The sequence below is a fragment of the Phycodurus eques genome, chromosome 8, assembly GCF_024500275.1.
Source record: "Phycodurus eques isolate BA_2022a chromosome 8, UOR_Pequ_1.1, whole genome shotgun sequence".
In the NCBI taxonomy this organism is placed as follows: Eukaryota; Metazoa; Chordata; class Actinopteri; order Syngnathiformes; family Syngnathidae; genus Phycodurus; species Phycodurus eques.
This window is the reverse complement of record NC_084532.1, coordinates 3,626,415-3,643,593: the sequence shown is the minus strand read 5'-3', so window position 1 is coordinate 3,643,593 and position 17,179 is coordinate 3,626,415. Positions and strand designations below refer to the sequence as shown.

The 17,179-nt window shown below is 42.9% G+C and overlaps 1 protein-coding gene across 1 annotated transcript in view; it reads right to left on the bottom strand.

Annotated features, from left to right (window-relative positions):
- Positions 1 to 17,179, bottom strand: part of adcy1a (adenylate cyclase 1a) — a 100,418-nt gene that overhangs the window by 28,220 nt on the left and 55,019 nt on the right. Inside the window, 2 exon segments of the mRNA XM_061683629.1 lie at positions 516 to 632; positions 7,053 to 7,179. Of these exon segments, the coding sequence (XP_061539613.1) occupies positions 516 to 632; positions 7,053 to 7,179 (244 nt within the window).

Sequence of the window (17,179 nt, the reverse complement as noted above, 5' to 3'; positions counted from 1 at the left end):
GTTGGCGTGAGGCACCGCACATTTCCACGGTCATTTCACTCTTGATAAATCTGAACTTTGCCGTGAAAAAGAACGTACGCCACGTTTTTGTGTGGGCGCACCTTTTGTACATGAGGCCCCTGATGTGTGAGTATACGAGTACAAATGGAATACTACATTCTGTACTTATGCTGAAGTAACTGTCTGTTCATCAGTCTGTGGATACAGACCCACAGGACTGTCACATGGTGGTTGCATCCTACTTAACACGAAACCCACTTACTGTCTTTATTTTGGTGACGAGGTCAAGGCTTACCATTGTGGTTTAATTTGGTTGCTTTTTAATTTTCCATTCATCTAATGCATTGTTTGGGATACCACCAAAGGTTCTTCTTTCTCACTTCTCACTTTTTGTCCAATCACAGCATTTTTGCACATCTGTGCTTTTGTGTATCAAGCAACCTTTTGTGAGTGTAAATAAGGTGTTAACCTCTTCAGACTATTGATCCTGTCTGAACGTGTCTGTGGTTGCTCACCATGTTTCTGGGGTTCGACATGAGGAAGTGTTGAGCCACATGTGCTGGCAACAGGTTGAACAGGATCCTCTTGTTGTCCAGTTTCACTTTCTCCATGTCATCTCTCTCTTCTTCTGCCTGGGCAGTGTCAACCGTCACACAGGACACAAGTAAAGAAAAGAGGTGTGAATCCTTTTTTTCATGTCTCATTGGCTGTAACTGAATTTAGGTAGTAATTGCGTTTTAGTTTCACGAGGAGGCGATAATGAGTTACTTTTTCACATACACATTGTGAGGGTCTAAAAATGTAAATACAGTACAAATCCCACATAATTGTGCATGTGAACATGCGAACATGTGAACATGCACAATTATGTATTAAAATCATTGTATTATACCATTAGGCATTTTTATAAATGTTTTAGTTTTCTTCAACAGCAGAAAAAAAAAATAATCACCAGAAATAACTGGAAAACATTATAGCAACTCTTTTTAGCAAAAGTATTCACCCCCCACAAATGCCAGGCAAAGGGCATATATCTCATCCATCCATCCATCCATTTTCTGAGCCGCTTCTCCTCACTCGGGCCGCGGGCGTGCTGGAGCCCAACCCAGCTATCATCGGGCAGGAGGCGGGGTATACCCTGAACTGGTTGCCAACCAATCGCAGGGGCATATATCTTTAGTATCTAATAAAGGGGTGGGAAATAAAGTAAAATGTGAGTATTTGCATATGTTTATAACAATAAATTAAGTAATACATCTCACAACTTGTGGATTCTTTGAAACGTAAAATATTTCCACTAATCGGGTGTCATGTTGCAGAACATAATGGCATTACATAACCGAGCCAGAAACTTTTTCCTCCAAAAAAAGTGTTGCTGCATTCTTAGTGATAAATTACATTTCATGAATATTTCTTGGCACGGTGTCGACTGGTTAGCACATCCGCCAGTTCTGAGGACCGGGGTTCAAATCCCAGCCCTGCCTGTGTGGAGTTTTCATGTTCTCCCCGTGCCTGTGTGGGTTTTCTCCGGGTACCCCGGTTTCCTCCCACATCCCCAAAACATGCATGGTAGGTTAATTGAAGACTCTAAATTGCCCATAGGTGTGAATGTGAATGCGAATGGTTGTTTGTTTCTATGTGCCCTGTGATTGGCTGGGGACCGGTCCAGGGTGTACCCCGCCTCCCTCCCAAAGATAGCTGGGATAGACTTCAGCATGCCCGCAACCCTAGTGAGGATAAGCGGTACAGATAGATAGATGATGGATAGATGGATGAATATTTCTTACTTGTGCCATTAGACATGAAATAGGATGAAAGTTTCATATTAGTGACCAAAATGATTACATTGTACACAAACCGCAAGTCCAATGAAGTTGGGTCATTGTGTAAAATATAAATGAAAACAATAATTTTCATATCCTTTTTAACATATATTCAATTGAATACACCACAATGACTAAATATTTAATGTTCAAACTGATAAACTTTATTGTATTTTTGAAAATATTCACTCATTTTGAATTTTATGCCTTCAACAGCGTTCCCAAAAAGGTGCCATATAGGTGCCACGGCTGGTTCCTTTTTTTTTTCTCTCTTCCTAGAGTCGCAGCCAGCGATAAAGCACTGTGCAAGGCCAGCATGACTGGAACGGATGGTTCCATTTTTCTTTCCAGCCCCGCCGGCCCGCAACTCTTGCAGTGCCGGCGAAAGTTGCAATCAATCGTCACCACATTTTATGGGGACATCTCTACTTACAGTATGTCCACTTCAAACTCTGAAAATATCAGAACAATCGCCCCAATATTTTGGATTTTATGGATGTAAAACATATTCCTTTTTCTCTTGTGAGCGTCTTTGGAGTGGAAATGCTTAGCGTCCATAAAATATAGAATATCGGGCCAACTGTTCTGATATTTTCAGTGGTGTAAGTGGGTATAAATAGAGATGTCCACATACATTTTGGTGATGATTGATGATAGTTTAGTGACATCGAGCGATGTTGAGCTTTTGGCCGGGAGACCCCCCGTCGTCCCATGTAAGGACAGCCAGGCAAAGTCCACGTCTGTCACACAATGCCAGCTACAGAAACGGCTTTGTCATCTATAGGCACCGTTTTCAAAAATCTCTGAGGCATTTGTGCTACTATCAATACAAAATTGAGCTGACAAAACCCGTTTATATATGCATTCATGAATCTGCAAGCACTTCCTCATGTAGGATGACTTGGCTGGCGTGGAAAACGCTGCTTCTTCTTTTCCTTTCGGCTTGTCCCTCGAGGGGTCGCCACAGCGCGTCATCCTTTTCCATGTAAGCCTATCTCCTGCATTCTACTCTCGAACACCAATTGCCCTCATGTCTTCCCACACGACATCTATCCACTTTCTCTTTGGTCTTCCTCTAGTTCACGTCTGGCAGCTCCAGTCGCATTATCCTTCTATCAATATACTCACTCTCCCTCCTCTGGACGTGTCCAAACCATTGAAGTCTGCTCTCTCTAACTTTGTCTCCAAAACATCTAACCTTGGCCGTCCCTCTGATGAGCTCATTTCTAATTCTATCCAACCTGGTCACTCCGAGAGAGAACCTCAACATCTTCATTTCCGCCACCTCCAGCTCTGGTTCCTGTTGTCTCTTCAGTGCCACTGTCTCTAATCCAATCACGGCTGGCCTCACCACTGTCTTATAAACTTTGCCCTTCATCCTCTCTTTGGTCTTCCTCTAGCTCTCTTGCCTGGCAGCTCCATCCTCATCATCCTTCAACCAATATACTCACTATTTCTCCTCTGGACGTGTCCAAAACATCAAACCTGGGCTGTCCCTCTGATGAGCTCATTTCTAATTTTATCCAACCTGGTCACTCCGAGAGAGAACCTCAACATCTTCATTTCCGCCACCTCCAGCTCTGGTTCCTGTTGTCTCTTCAGTGCCACTGTCTCTAATCCAATCACGGCTGGCCTCACCACTGTCTTATAAACTTTGCCCTTCATCCTCTCTTTGGTCTTCCTCTAGCTCTCTTGCCTGGCAGCTCCATCCTCATCATCCTTCAACCAATATACTCACTATTTCTCCTCTGGACGTGTCCAAAACATCAAACCTGGGCTGTCCCTCTGATGAGCTCATTTCTAATTTTATCCAACCTGGTCACTCCGAGAGCGAACTTCAACATCTTCATTTCCGCCACCTCCAGGTTTGCCTCCTGTTGTCTCTTGAGTGCCACTGTCTCTAATCCATACATTATGACTGGCCTCACCACTGTTTTATAAACTTTCCCCTTCATCCTAGCAGAGACTCTTCTGTCACATAACACACCTGACACCTTCCTCCACCCGTTCCAACCTGCTTGGACCCATTTCTTCACTTCCTGACCACACTCACCATTGCTCTGGACGGTTGACCCCAAGTATTTAAAGTCCTCCACCCTTGCTATCTCTTCTCCCTGTAGCCTCACTCTTCCCCCACCACCCCTCTCATGCACATATATTCTGTCTTACTTCGGCTGATCTTCATTCCTCTTCTTTCCAGTGCATGCATCCATCTTTCTAACTGTTCCTCCAGCTGCTCCCTGCTTTCACTGCAGATCACAATGTCATCTGCCAACATCATGGTCCACGGGGATTCCAGTCTAACCTCATCTGTCAGCATATCCATCACCACTGCAAACAGGAAGGGGCTCAGGGCTGATCCCTGAAGCAGTCCCTCCTCCACCTTAAATTCGTCTGTCACACCTACAGCACACCTCACCACTGTTCTGCTGCCTTCGTACATGTCCTGTGTTATTCTAACATACTTCTCTGCCACTCCAGACTTCCGCATGCAGTACCACAGTTCCTCTCTGGGTACTCTGTCATAGCCTTTCTCTATATCTGAAAAAGGGATCTACTATTTCCCATAACTTCATTGTGTGGCTCATCAACTTTATTCCTCTATAGTTCCCACAGCTCTGCACATCATCCTTGTTCTTAAAAATTGGCACCAGCACACTCACTTTTCCTCCATTCCTCAGGCATCTTCTCATGCGCTAAAATTCTATTGAAGAAGCTGGTCAAAAACTCCACAGCCACCTCTCCTGGATGCTTCCATACCTCCACAGGAATGTCATCAGGACCAACTGCCTTTCCATTTTTCATCCTCTTAAATGCCTTTCTAACTTCTCCCTTACTAATCAGTGCCACTTCCTGGTCCACCACACTTGCCTCTTCTATTCTCCCTTCTCCCTCTTTTTCGTCATTCATCAACTCCTCGAAGTATTCTTTCCATCTAGCTAGCACACTGCTGGCACCAGTCAACATATTTCCATCTCTATCCTTAATCACCCTAACCTGCTGCACATCCTTCTCATCTCTATCCCTCTGTCTGGCCAACCTGTATAGACACTTTTCTCCTTCTTTAGTGTCTAACCTGCCATACATGTCATCATATGCCTCTTGTTTGGCCTTTGCCACCTTTGCCCTGTGTCGCATCTCAATGTATTCCTTTCGCCTCTCCTCTCAGTGTCCCACTTCTTCTTAGCTAACCTTTTTCCTAGTATGATTTCCTTTACTGTGAGGTTCCACCACCAAGTCTCCTTCTCTCCTTTCCTGCCAGAAGATACACCAACTACTCTCGTGTCTGCCTCTCCGATCACCTTGGCTGCAGTGCTCCAGTCTTCTGGAAGCTCCTCCCATCCACCGAGAGCCTGTCTCAGCTTCCACCACATGGTTCTCTGCTCTGCCTTTGTCTTCCTAATCTTCCTCCCCACCACCAGAGTCATCTTACACACCACCATCCTATGCTGTATAGCCACACTCTCCCCTACCACTACCTTACAGTCGGTAACCTTCTTCAGATTACATCGTCTGCACAAGATGTAATCCATCTGCTTGCTTCTCCCTCCGCTCTTGTAGGTAACCCTATGTTCCTGCCTTTTCTGGAGAAAAGTGTTCACTACAGTCATTTGCATCCTTTCTGCAAAGTCTACCACCATCTGTTCCTCCAAGTTCCTTTCCTGGATGCTGTACTGACCCATCACTTCTTCATTACCCCTATTTCCTTCACCAACATGTCTATTACTATCTGCACCAATCACGACTCTCTCTCTGTCTGGGATGCTCAGAACTACTTCGTCTAGCTCCTTCCAGAATTTATCTTTCACCTCTAAGTCACATCCTACCTGTGGGGCATAGCCACTAATCACATTATACATAACACCCTCAATTTCAAGTTTCAGCCTCATCACTCGATCTGATACTCTTTTCACCTCCAAGACATTCTTAGCCAACTCTTCTTTTAAAATAACCCCGACTCCATTTCTCTTCCCATCTACACCATGGTAAAATAATTTAACCCCCCCCCCCCAAACTTCTAGCCTTACTGCCTTTCCACCTGGTCTCCTGGACACACAATATAGCAACCTTTCTCCTAATCATCATGTCAACCAACTCCCGAGATTTTCCTGTCATAGTCCCAACATTCAAAGTCCCCACATTCATTTCTAGCCTCTGTGTTTTCCTTTTCTCTTTCTGCCGAAGAACCCGCTTTCCACCTCTTCTTCGACTTTGACCCACAGTCGCTAAATTTCCAACGGCGCCCTGCAGGTTGACAGCACCGGTGGCGGACGTTGTTAACCCGGGCCACGACCGATTCGGTATGGAATTCTTTGGATGAACGCTCATATTTGTTTGGCAAAGTTTTAAGCCCCGGATGTGCTTCCTGACGCAACCCTCTGCATTTATCCGGGCTTGGGACCGGCCTACAGTTTGCACTGGCTTGTGCCCCCCCATAGGGCTGCATTGATGTGGAAAACGCTTAGCGTCCATAAAATAAAAAATATAGATTTTTCTGATATTTTCAGAGGTGTAAGTGGGTTTAAATAGAGATGCCCACATAGATTTTTGTGACGATTGATCCCAGTTTTGAGACATTTAGCAAGGCAATACTTTTGGCCAGGATACCCTGTTAAGACAGCCAGTGGTGCCCATCAAAGTCCGCATCTATCACATAATGTCACCATGCACCATACAGAAACGCCTTTGTCAGCTATAGGAACTTTTTTCAAACATCTTAGAAGTATTTGTGTTGCAATCAATACATAATTGTGCTGAAAAAAACTATTTATATAGGTGGAAATTAATCTGCAAGAATCACCTCATGTGGCATGATGTGGCTATAATTTTTCCTCAAGGAGGCATTTCAACAAATGATACTTTTTTTAACGTCTTCCAACATCCAACTTTCACCATCACTATTTTAATTTGTTTTTGTCTAAAAAAGACATCCAGACTTTCAATATAGGCATACATTGCACTGCAGAGAAAACATAATAGTCCAATGAGGAAATGGCATCGGCTCCTGCTCGTTACATGTCAGGCTGTGACAGGCTGACATGTCCAAAATGTGGGGGGGCCAAAATCGGTCTGAAAATTAACGACTTCATCAGAAGACGAGCTAAAAAAAATACTACTGAGTGTATTTTGGGGGGAATGTTTTTTGCAGACATCATTTATAAGTCCAGAACTATGGAATAAGTGCCAATATTCACATCATTAGCTCGGTCCTTTAACAGACATTCATACCTGAGATGCCCACAGGTAGTCAAGTCGCAGCTTTAGGTCGAGCTGTCTTGAGTGGAGAGCAAGAGCTCCAGAGAACAGCAAGACAGCCAACACAGGATCATATCCCTGAGTGTGTAGAAACCCACCACTGAAATGACAAAGTAGAACATAAGATTTTCATAAAATATGGATCTAATCTGCTGGAGGTAAAATGCATAAAGTGTTTTATGATGTAGAACACTATATGATTAAACATCTACAGTATAAAATAAAACAAATTGTGTCTAAAGTCTAAAGTTTCCTCCGCAGGGTGTCCGGGCTCTCCCTTAGAGATAGGGTGAGAAGCTCGGTCATCCGGGAGGATCTCAGAGTAGAGCCGTTACTCCTTCACATCGAGAGGCGCCAGATGAGGTGGCTGGGGCATCTGATTCGGATGCCTCCCGGACGCCTCCCTGGTGAGGTGTTCCGGGCACGTCCCACCGGGAGGAGACCCCGGGGACGACCCAGGACAGGCTGGAGAGACTACATCCTTCGGCTGGCCTGGGCAACGCCTCGGGATCCCCTCGGGAGAGATGGATGAAGTGGCTGGGGAAAGGGAAGTCTGGGCGTGCCTGCTGAAGCTACTGCCCCCGCGACCCGACCTCGGATAAGCGGTAGAAGATGGATGGTGTCTAAAGTCACACAAAATTTCAGCGGTTGGTGATTCGTGGTCATGCATGACATCAGACAAGCTTGAGTCATACTTCAGCAAAACTTAGAAGAGTAGCTGAAGTGAGCATTTAAAGGGTGAATTCAACACATCTGCTTTGCTGTTTTTGTGCATTTTTTTTTTCTTTTTCGATGCCACAGAAAAGTGATAATGACTACAGAACTGGAAAGGAAAAGTTAAATGTAGGGAAGTTTTACAGTCATCTCTGTCCTGGCAGCTTTGTACAATAACAATAACAATAGGTCATAAATAAATAAAAAACAAATACACAATGACTTTAATTGTTTTTAAGTTTTTAAAGACAGAAATGAATTAGTGTGGCATCAAGAATGACAAACTATGTGATGGAGGAAGATGAATCATCTTTCGCAATACTCCAACTATACTTAAATTCCACCAATGCTACGTGTCCATCACATGTCAAAGGGTCAGTGGTTTTATTTTATTTTTTCTTATTTAGTTATATTACACAAAAGTTAACGCCCCTTTACAATAACATTCAAATAGTACTTTAAACTTTGATTGTACAGTTAATAAAGGTTTTATGATAGCACCAGTCGACAGGAGAATAAATTGACCAAAATATTATTTCAACTTTTTCTTTTTTATCATCGAAATGCATACAAAACAGAGGTAGGATATGATGTTATGATCACTGATGTTCCACTATACAAACCTTTATTGAAATATAATTAGAGTTTAACTACTACTTTATTTACAACTACCACAATGTATTTATATAAAGAATAAAAAAGCAAAGAACTATAGATGACATGTTTCCTACATTCAAAAAAAAATCCATCTTTGGCTGAACATGATTTTATCCTAGTAGCCTAAGTCCATGTAAAATAAATAACTAAATAAATAAAATAAAAATCATGTAAATTCAATCTGTTTTCACCACATTATTTGAAAAAAAAATACTTTGGTAGGCACAAATGATCTTAACACTTTTATTCAGTCACTCTCTCTTGCATTTAATTAACATGTTTGTCCTTATGTTGGCTAGTCAAATTAAATTTAATATTTTTTTTACATTTTCCAAATGTGTTCGTAATAGAAAATTCAAGAAGATGCTAACTCCACACAGGAAGGCCATTTTGAATCAGATTTGTGCCAAAAAGATGCACACAAAACTTTTTAAATTGTAAAAATAATGATGACTTTTTGCGTTTCTTTTTTTTCTGCTTACGTTTTTTTTGCTTACGTTTCAAGTGTTTTTTTCACTTAAGTTTCAGTTTTTTTCACTAAAGTTTCAGTTTTTTTCGATTATGTTTCAGGTTTTTTCGCTTGCAGTTTCAGTTTTACTTTTCAGTTTTTTTCGCTGACTTTTGGGACAAACCTCTTGGATGGGTGGGCTTTATGAGGAATTAGTCTTCATTGGCTAATTTGTTTTGAGTGACAGCTAATGCCCCCGGGTGTAACTTCTTTTTTTCCGCGTCACACTGAGGAGTAGAGCCAACATTAAGAATGCAAGATTCAATTTATATATTATTATATATTTATAAGTATCTATCGTATATGTTGTCAATGCTGTACTAGGAAGAAGTGATGTTGTAACATTATTCTAGGAACATGTTAGAAGTGCACAACCACAGTTTATCAACAATTTAGCATCTAAATACCGTTAGCTATATTGCTAACGTTAGCTACCATTCTGACTCGTGACTGACTGTTTACTAGATGGCCAGTGGCCACATTTCTTTATCATCTTATGAATCATCATATAATACATGATCATGATGATTATATTACCAAATAAAATGTAACACTTACAACCAGTACGGCTTAAAGACGGAATTAGCATAAAAGGGAAGCACAAAGCCCAAATAACTTTCCAGCAAGAGCCTGATTATATACAATATCTACTTCTAAAGTTAGCCAGATTTTCTGTTGCCAAAAAGAAAATAAGTACAGATAAAGACAGTTTTCCTTTCTACAATCTTAGGGTTTATTTCAATATTAAGTTTGTATTTATAGCAAATGTTTTCCCCTGTGAAATAATATAGTTTTGAAGGAACACCAGCATTAGGATATATGTATGTATACAGTGGGTCCGGAAGGTTTTCAGACCCCCTTAAATTTTTCACTCTTTGTTATTGTCAAGACAAAACGTGGAACACACGCACACACACACACACACACACACACATGACAGTACTGGCCATAACATGGACCCAGCAGACTCAGACCCAGTGCGCAAAGCCCTTCAAGCGCAGGGTCAACACCTCTCGAAGCAGGATGAGCAGCTTGCTGCCCTCCACCTTCATCTAGAGGGACTGTCAAGGCATCAGGACAATATGATGAGACAGGTGGCCTCACAGTTTGAACTTCTTATGAAAATTATCCAAGAAAAGAAACCAACGGCCAAACCGAGAGGCTGAACCAGGACCTGGAGACGGGGCTCCGATGTCTCGCTTCACAGGATCCGCGATCCTGGTCTCAGAAATTGGTTTGGGTCGAATTCTCCCACAATTCCCTCCCCTCTGCATCCACTGGTCTATCGCCTTTTCACGTTGTGCATGGTTACCAACCATCTCTGTTTCCTGCCATAGCCCCTGAGTCCACAGTTCCAGCGGCATTAACCTTGGTGAGACGCTGCAGGAGGACCTGGGAGCGAGCCCGACAGATGCTGCTGCGCCAGGGACGGTCCTACAAAGCCGCTGCTGACCGTCGGAGGACACCGGCCCCGAACTACAAAGTGGGTCAGCGAGTTTGGCTCTCGACCAAACATATTCCACTCCGGGTGGAGTCCAAGAAGCTCGCTCCCAGGTTCGTTGGGCCCTTCCCCATCACAAAGATCATCAACCCTGTCACCGTGAAGCTGAGTCTCCCAAGGTCGATGCGGGTCCACCCTGCTTTTCATGTCAGCCTACTCAAACCAGCCCGGGAGTCCCCTCTGGTCCCGCCTTCCAGGCCCCCTCCTCCCCCCCGGTTTGTGGATGGGGGCCCGGTCTTAGCTGTGAAGCGGCTGTTGTCGTCTCGTCGGAGGGGGAGGGGGTTTCAATATCTGGTGGACTGGGAGGGCTATGGGCCTGAGGAACGTTCATGGGTACCGTCTGCGTTTATCATGGATGATTCGCTCATTCGGGACTTCCACGTTGCGCATCCAGGGGCCCCAGGGCCGTCTGGGGCCGGCCGTTAAGGGGGGGGTACTGTCATGTGTGTGTGTGTGTGTGTGTGTGTGCGTGTGTTCCACGTTTTGTCTTCCTCTCTCTCGTTTCTCACACACCTGCTCCTGTGAGCATCTTCACCACCTGTGCCTCGTTCATACCTAATTACCGCTTGTATTTAACCTCGTGTCTCATTCCCACTCGTTGCCAGTTCGTTGTACCTTGTCGTCACGTTCCAGCATTCCTTGTCACAGACTCACAGTAAGACTTTGACCCTGTTCCGATTATCGACCTTGCCTCTTTGCCTCATGTTCTTGGATACTGTTGCCCTTCTTGGATTGCCTGCCCGTGTACCGACCTATGCCCGTCTATTAAACCTCTCTTTTTGGAAACTGTCCATTTGTTTTGGAGTCTTGCATTTTTGGGTCCTAGCCTCTGTTCCGTTCATGACAGAACGAACTGGCAACGAGTGGGAATGAGACACGAGGTTAAATACAAGCGGTAATTAGGTATGAACGAGGCACAGGTGGTGAAGATGCTCACAGGAGCAGGTGTGTGAGAAACGAGAGAGAGGAAGACAAAACGTGGAACACACGCACACACACACACACACACACACATGACAGTTATATTGCAGCCATTTGTTAAAATCCATCCATCCATTTTCTGAGCCGCTTCTCCTCACTACGGTCGCGGGCGTGCCTGGAGCCTATCCCAGGTGTCATCGGGCAGGAGGCGAGGGTACACCCTGAACTGGTTGCCAGCCAATCGCAGGGCACATAGAAACAAACAACTATTCGCACTCACAGTCATGCCTACGGGTAATTTAGAGCTCACAGTGCATGTCAGAGCAAATGAGAATCATTAGGTCAAAGGAACTGCCTGAAGAGCTCAGACATAGAATTGTGGCAATGCACAGATCTGGCCAAGGTTACAAAAGAAATTAGGTTCCTAAGAGCACAGTGGCCTCCATAATCCTTAAATGTAAGACGTTTGGGACGACCAGAAAGCTTCCTAGAGCTGGCCGTCTGGCCAAACCAAGCAATTGGGGGAGAAGAGCCTTGGAGAGAGAGGTAAAGAAGAACCCAAAGATCACTGTGGCTGAGCACCAGATATGCAGTCGGGAGATGGGATAAAGTTCTAGAAAGTCAACCATCACTGCTGCCCTCCACCAGTCAAGGCTTTATGGCAGAGTGCACGACACATGAAAGACCGCATGGAGTTTTCTAAAAACACGTGAAGGACTCCAAGATGGTGAGAAATAAGATTATGTGATCTGATGAGATCAATATAGAAATTGTTGGCCTTAATTCTAAGCGGCATGTGTGGAGAAAACCAGGCACTGGTGGTGGTGGCAGCATCATGCTGTGGGGGTGTTCTCAGCTGCAGGGACAGGACGACTGGTTGCAATCGAAGGAAATATGAATGCGGCCAAGTACAGGGATATCCTGGACGAAAACCTTCTCCAGAGTGCTCAGAACCTCAGCAGGTTCACCTTCAAACAAGACAATCACCCTAAGCACACAGCTAAAATACCGAAGGAGTGGCTTCAGAACAACTCCATGACTGTTCTTGAATGGCCCACCCAGAGCCCTGACTTAAACCCAATTGAGCATCTCTGAAAAGACCTGAAAATGGCTGCCCACCAACGTTCACCATCCAACCTGGCAGAACTGGAGAGGATCTGCAAGGAGGAATGGCAGACAATCCCCAAATCCAGGTGTGAAAAACTTGTGTCATCATTCCCAAAAAGACTCATGGCTGCATTAGCTCAAAAGGGTGCTTCTACTAAATACAGAGCAAAGGGTCTGAATACTTATGGCTGTGTGATATTTCAGGTTTTTTTTCTTTAATAAATCTTCAACAATTTCAACAATTCATTTTTTTCTCCTGTCAATATGGAGTGCTGTGTGTACATTAATGTGGAAAAAACGAACTTAAATGATTTTACCAAATGGCTGCAATATAAAAAAGAGTGAAAAATTTAAGGGCGTCTAAATACTTTCCGTACCCACTGTATATGTGTGTATGTGTAATTGTTTTTGTAAATGATTACTATTAGAGGGCGGCACGACTGGTTAGCATGTCTGCCTCACAGTTCTGAGGATCGGGGTTCAAATCCCGGCCCCCTCCTGTGTGGATTTTTCATGTTCTTCCCGTGCCTGTGTGGGTTTTCTCTGGGTAGTCCGGTTTCCTCCCACATCCCAAAAACATGCATGGTAGGTTGATTGAAGACTCTAAATTGCCCGTAGGTGTGAATGTGGGTGCGAATGGTTGTTTGTTTATACTATGAGTGAACTGCAATTGGCTGGCGACTAGTTCAGGATGTACCCCGCTTCTCGGCCAAAGATAGCTGGGATAGGCTCCAGCACGCCCGCAAACCGAGTGAGGATAAGCGGTAAAGAAGATGGATGGATTGATGGATTACTATTAGAAACATTAAGAGTAGTATGCCGTGGTGAAATGGCAAAGAGATAAGAAGGTATTAAAAATGGATAATTCCCAAGCCTACACTGTAGTCGCTTTCAACTTCCGTCTTGGGCTAGCTTCCAGTGCAGTCTTCCCGAGTCGGCTTCTTCTGCTGTTAGAATGAGCAAACAGTCCACTATGTGTCCACAAAATTCATAGTGAACGGTCCCGACTTCAAGCCTCGGTTTGTTTGAACAGTTTTCATTGTTCTAATCTAATTAACCTTACTGTCTTTCAGCCAACGGAGCAACTTCTCCAGGATCACAGCCCTGATGCCGACCCAGATGATGGGCTGGTGGTGTCAGACATGCATGCCCATTCCCCCTTTCGAACCGTAACTTTCATGTCCCTCATGCATTCATAAATCCGATCACATCCACCTTGTCTGAACAGGAAATCTACATTCAGACGCTCAATCTTATGCTAAGACTGAGTGAAGTGAAAATGAAACGTGAAAATTGTAGACTTGGAAAATGTGATTTTTGTTTTTGTTTTGAGGCAATTGTGTACATGATCCAGTATTATGTTTCAAGTAGTATAAACTTTCAGGATTTTCTTTCAAGGAAGGTTTGGTCAAAGCAGACAGTTAGCCTACAAGTTTGTCTGTCTGCATTTAGAAGATGCATGCTGCTGTTCCTGTTCAGTCAACCACTTTATCAGTCCAGGGACATTGAATGCATCTTCATCCTCAGCTGTTCCATGTGAATAAATTCTAAATTAAGACTGTAGGACACAAAAACAAAGAGATGTGATATTACTTGACGGTAGGTTGATGGAGGTCTTAGTTGACTAATGAAAACTGTTCAAACAAACCGAGGCTTGAAGCCGGGACCATTCACTCTGAATTTATTGGACACATAGTGGACTGTTTGCTAATTCTCACAGCAGAGGAAGCCGATTGGGGAAGACTACACTGGAAGCTAGCCCAAGACGGAGGTTGGAGGAGACTACAGTGTAGGCTTGGGAATTATCCATTTTTAATACCTTCTTATCTGTTTGCCATTTTACCAAGGCATACTACTCTTAATGTTTCTAATAGTAATATAGTAGTAGTTCCATAATAGTAGTTCCCTTTTATGCTAATTCCGTCTTTAAGCCAAACTGGTAAGTGTTGAATTTTATTGAGTAATGTAATAATCATAAGATGATAAAGAAATGTGGCCAGTGGCCATATAGCAAACAGTCAGTCACGAGTTAGTATGGTAGTTAACGTTAGCAATATAGCTAACAGTATTTAGCTGCTAAATTGTTGATAAACTGTGGCTGTGCACTGCTAACATTTTAATCACATAATGTTACAATATCACTTCTTCGTAGTACACCATTGACAACATATACGATAAGACACACTTCCTTAAGGTGATCGAAAATGTAATCTTGCATACTTAACGTTGGCTGTGCTGCTCAGTGTGACGAGAAAAAAAGAAATCACATCCAGGGGATGTGATTAGCTGTCACACAAAACAAATTTGCCAATGAGGACGCATTCCTCATAAAGTCCACCCGCCCGAGAGGTTTGTGCCAAAAGTCAGCAAAAAAAAAAAAAACAGTCAGCGAAAAAAAAGAAACGCAAACACAAAAGTCGTCATCACTTTTGCGATTTAAAAAGATTTGTGTGAATCCTTTTGGTACAAATCTGATTCCATAAATTGAACTAGTTCATAGTTCCTTTTTTCCCCAATACTGCATGTTGCTGAGGGGCTTTTACCCTCAAAATACTGGCATATCATTTTCTCATTGTTGTCACCCATTCAGTCAACACAAATAGCCAGCTGCAGCTTTCACCCTACAATCAAAAACATGAGGAAAAATGTGTTACTTGAAGGGCATTTTTTTTAAAATGAGGAATTACAGCAAAGACTGGACTTTTGTCCTTAATGAACAAATAAAAACATGCGACACAGTGTGACAGAAACGATGGCGAAAAGACATGGATAACTTAGCATTACTAACAGCTCTGGCTGACTATATTAACAAAATACTTTATCTTATCGAGTCTTACATTGCAAAAATAAAATTCTATATTATGACAGTGTGAGCGTACAGTATTTTAACTAAAGCATTTTGAAACAAATACAAATTTTCCTAACAAAGAACATAATCTCCCCCATTTACAGAGTGTTGCCTGAACCCACCTCGCCCATGTAAAAATGAATGGTGGCTGCACAGAATCGGTTGCCAAACACGGCGTTTATCGCCCGACATATGAAGGCTCATATACAGTATAGTGTGTTCAGGCAGGATTAGTCCTGGAAGGCCCCCAAAAATACCTGGCACTCTTGAAAGAAAATAAACTTTCGTTCAAAAACCATTCACAGACGCCCGAACGAGCAAGTTCTCAATCACGTTCATCAGGCAGAAATTAACTAAGTTCAATTCACGTTTGCCCAAAATATGAACTTGTTCATTAACCTTCATTCATTGAAGTTATTCAGGTTCAACACTGTCAATTATTAGGTAAATGGAGGTCCACCAAAATCATGTTTTCTCATTGTTTCACGCAAGGTAATACTTTTTTCAGATTACGTTGTTGGGAAATCCCTCTACCACCTCGTTTTTTAAATCTTCAATTCGGTTGAGATTTTCTGTGGTTCAGACAAACATAAAAACGTTCCTCGATTTCAGGGTCAAAAATCACATGTTCGTAGGATTTGTATACAAGAGAAAACTATATATCCATGATTCACTATTATTATTCTTGGTTTCTGTAAAGTTTAAAGTAATTCAGATGATGTGCTTGCTCTCAGTTTGACCCAGAAAATTAGATGCCTCGAGGGGACGCCGCCACTGAAAAATAGTATTTTTATATTTCACATTTCAACTAAAAAGAGTCAAGGTTTCGGTCACAAATTTCCCAATGATTTACATTAATGTCTGGGCCAGAAATTTGGGCCGAACTGCGACATAAGGTGGCATAAAATCCTTAATGCTTATCTGATTCTTACAACCCCAATTCCAATGAAGTTGGGACGTTGTGTTAAACATAAATAAAAATAGAATACAATGATTTGTAAATCATGTTCAACTTATATTTAACTGAATAATAATAATCAAATAATGATCAAATAATCATTAACTTCGAATTTTATGGCTGAGACACATTCCAAAAAAGCTGGGACAGGGTCATGGTTACCACTGTGTTACATCACCTTTTCTTTTAATAACATTCAATAAACATTCGGGAACTGAGGACACTAATTGTTGAAGCTTTGTAGGTGGAATTATTTCCCATTCTTGCTTGATGTACAGCTTCAGCTGTTCAATAGTCCAGGGTCTCCATTGTCGTATTTTATGCTTCATAATGCGCCACGCATTTTCAATGGGAGACAGGTCTGGACTGCAGGCAGGCCAGTCTAGTACCCGCACTCTTTTACTACGAAGCCACGCTGTTGTAACACATGCAGAATGTGGTTTGGCATTGTCTTGCTGAAATAAGCAGGGACGTACATGAAAAAGACGTTGCTTGGATGGCAGCATATGTTTCTCCAAAACCTGTATGTACCTTTCAGGATTCATGGTGCCGTCACAGATGTGTAAGTTACCCATGCCATTGGCACTAACACAGCCCCATACCATCACAGATGCTGGCTTTTTAACTTTGCGTCCATAACAGTCCGGATAGTTCTTTTCCTCTTTGGCCCGGAGAACACAACGTCCACAATTTCCCAAAACAATTTGAAATGTGGACTCATCAGACCACAGAACACTTTTCCACTTTGCATCAGTCCATCTTAGATGAGCTTGGGCCCAGAGAAGCTTTACTGGGTGTTGTTGCTAAATGGCTTTGGCTTTGCATAGTAGAGTTTCAAGTTGCACTTACGGATGTAGCGCCGAACTGTACGTTGAGGAACATTGTC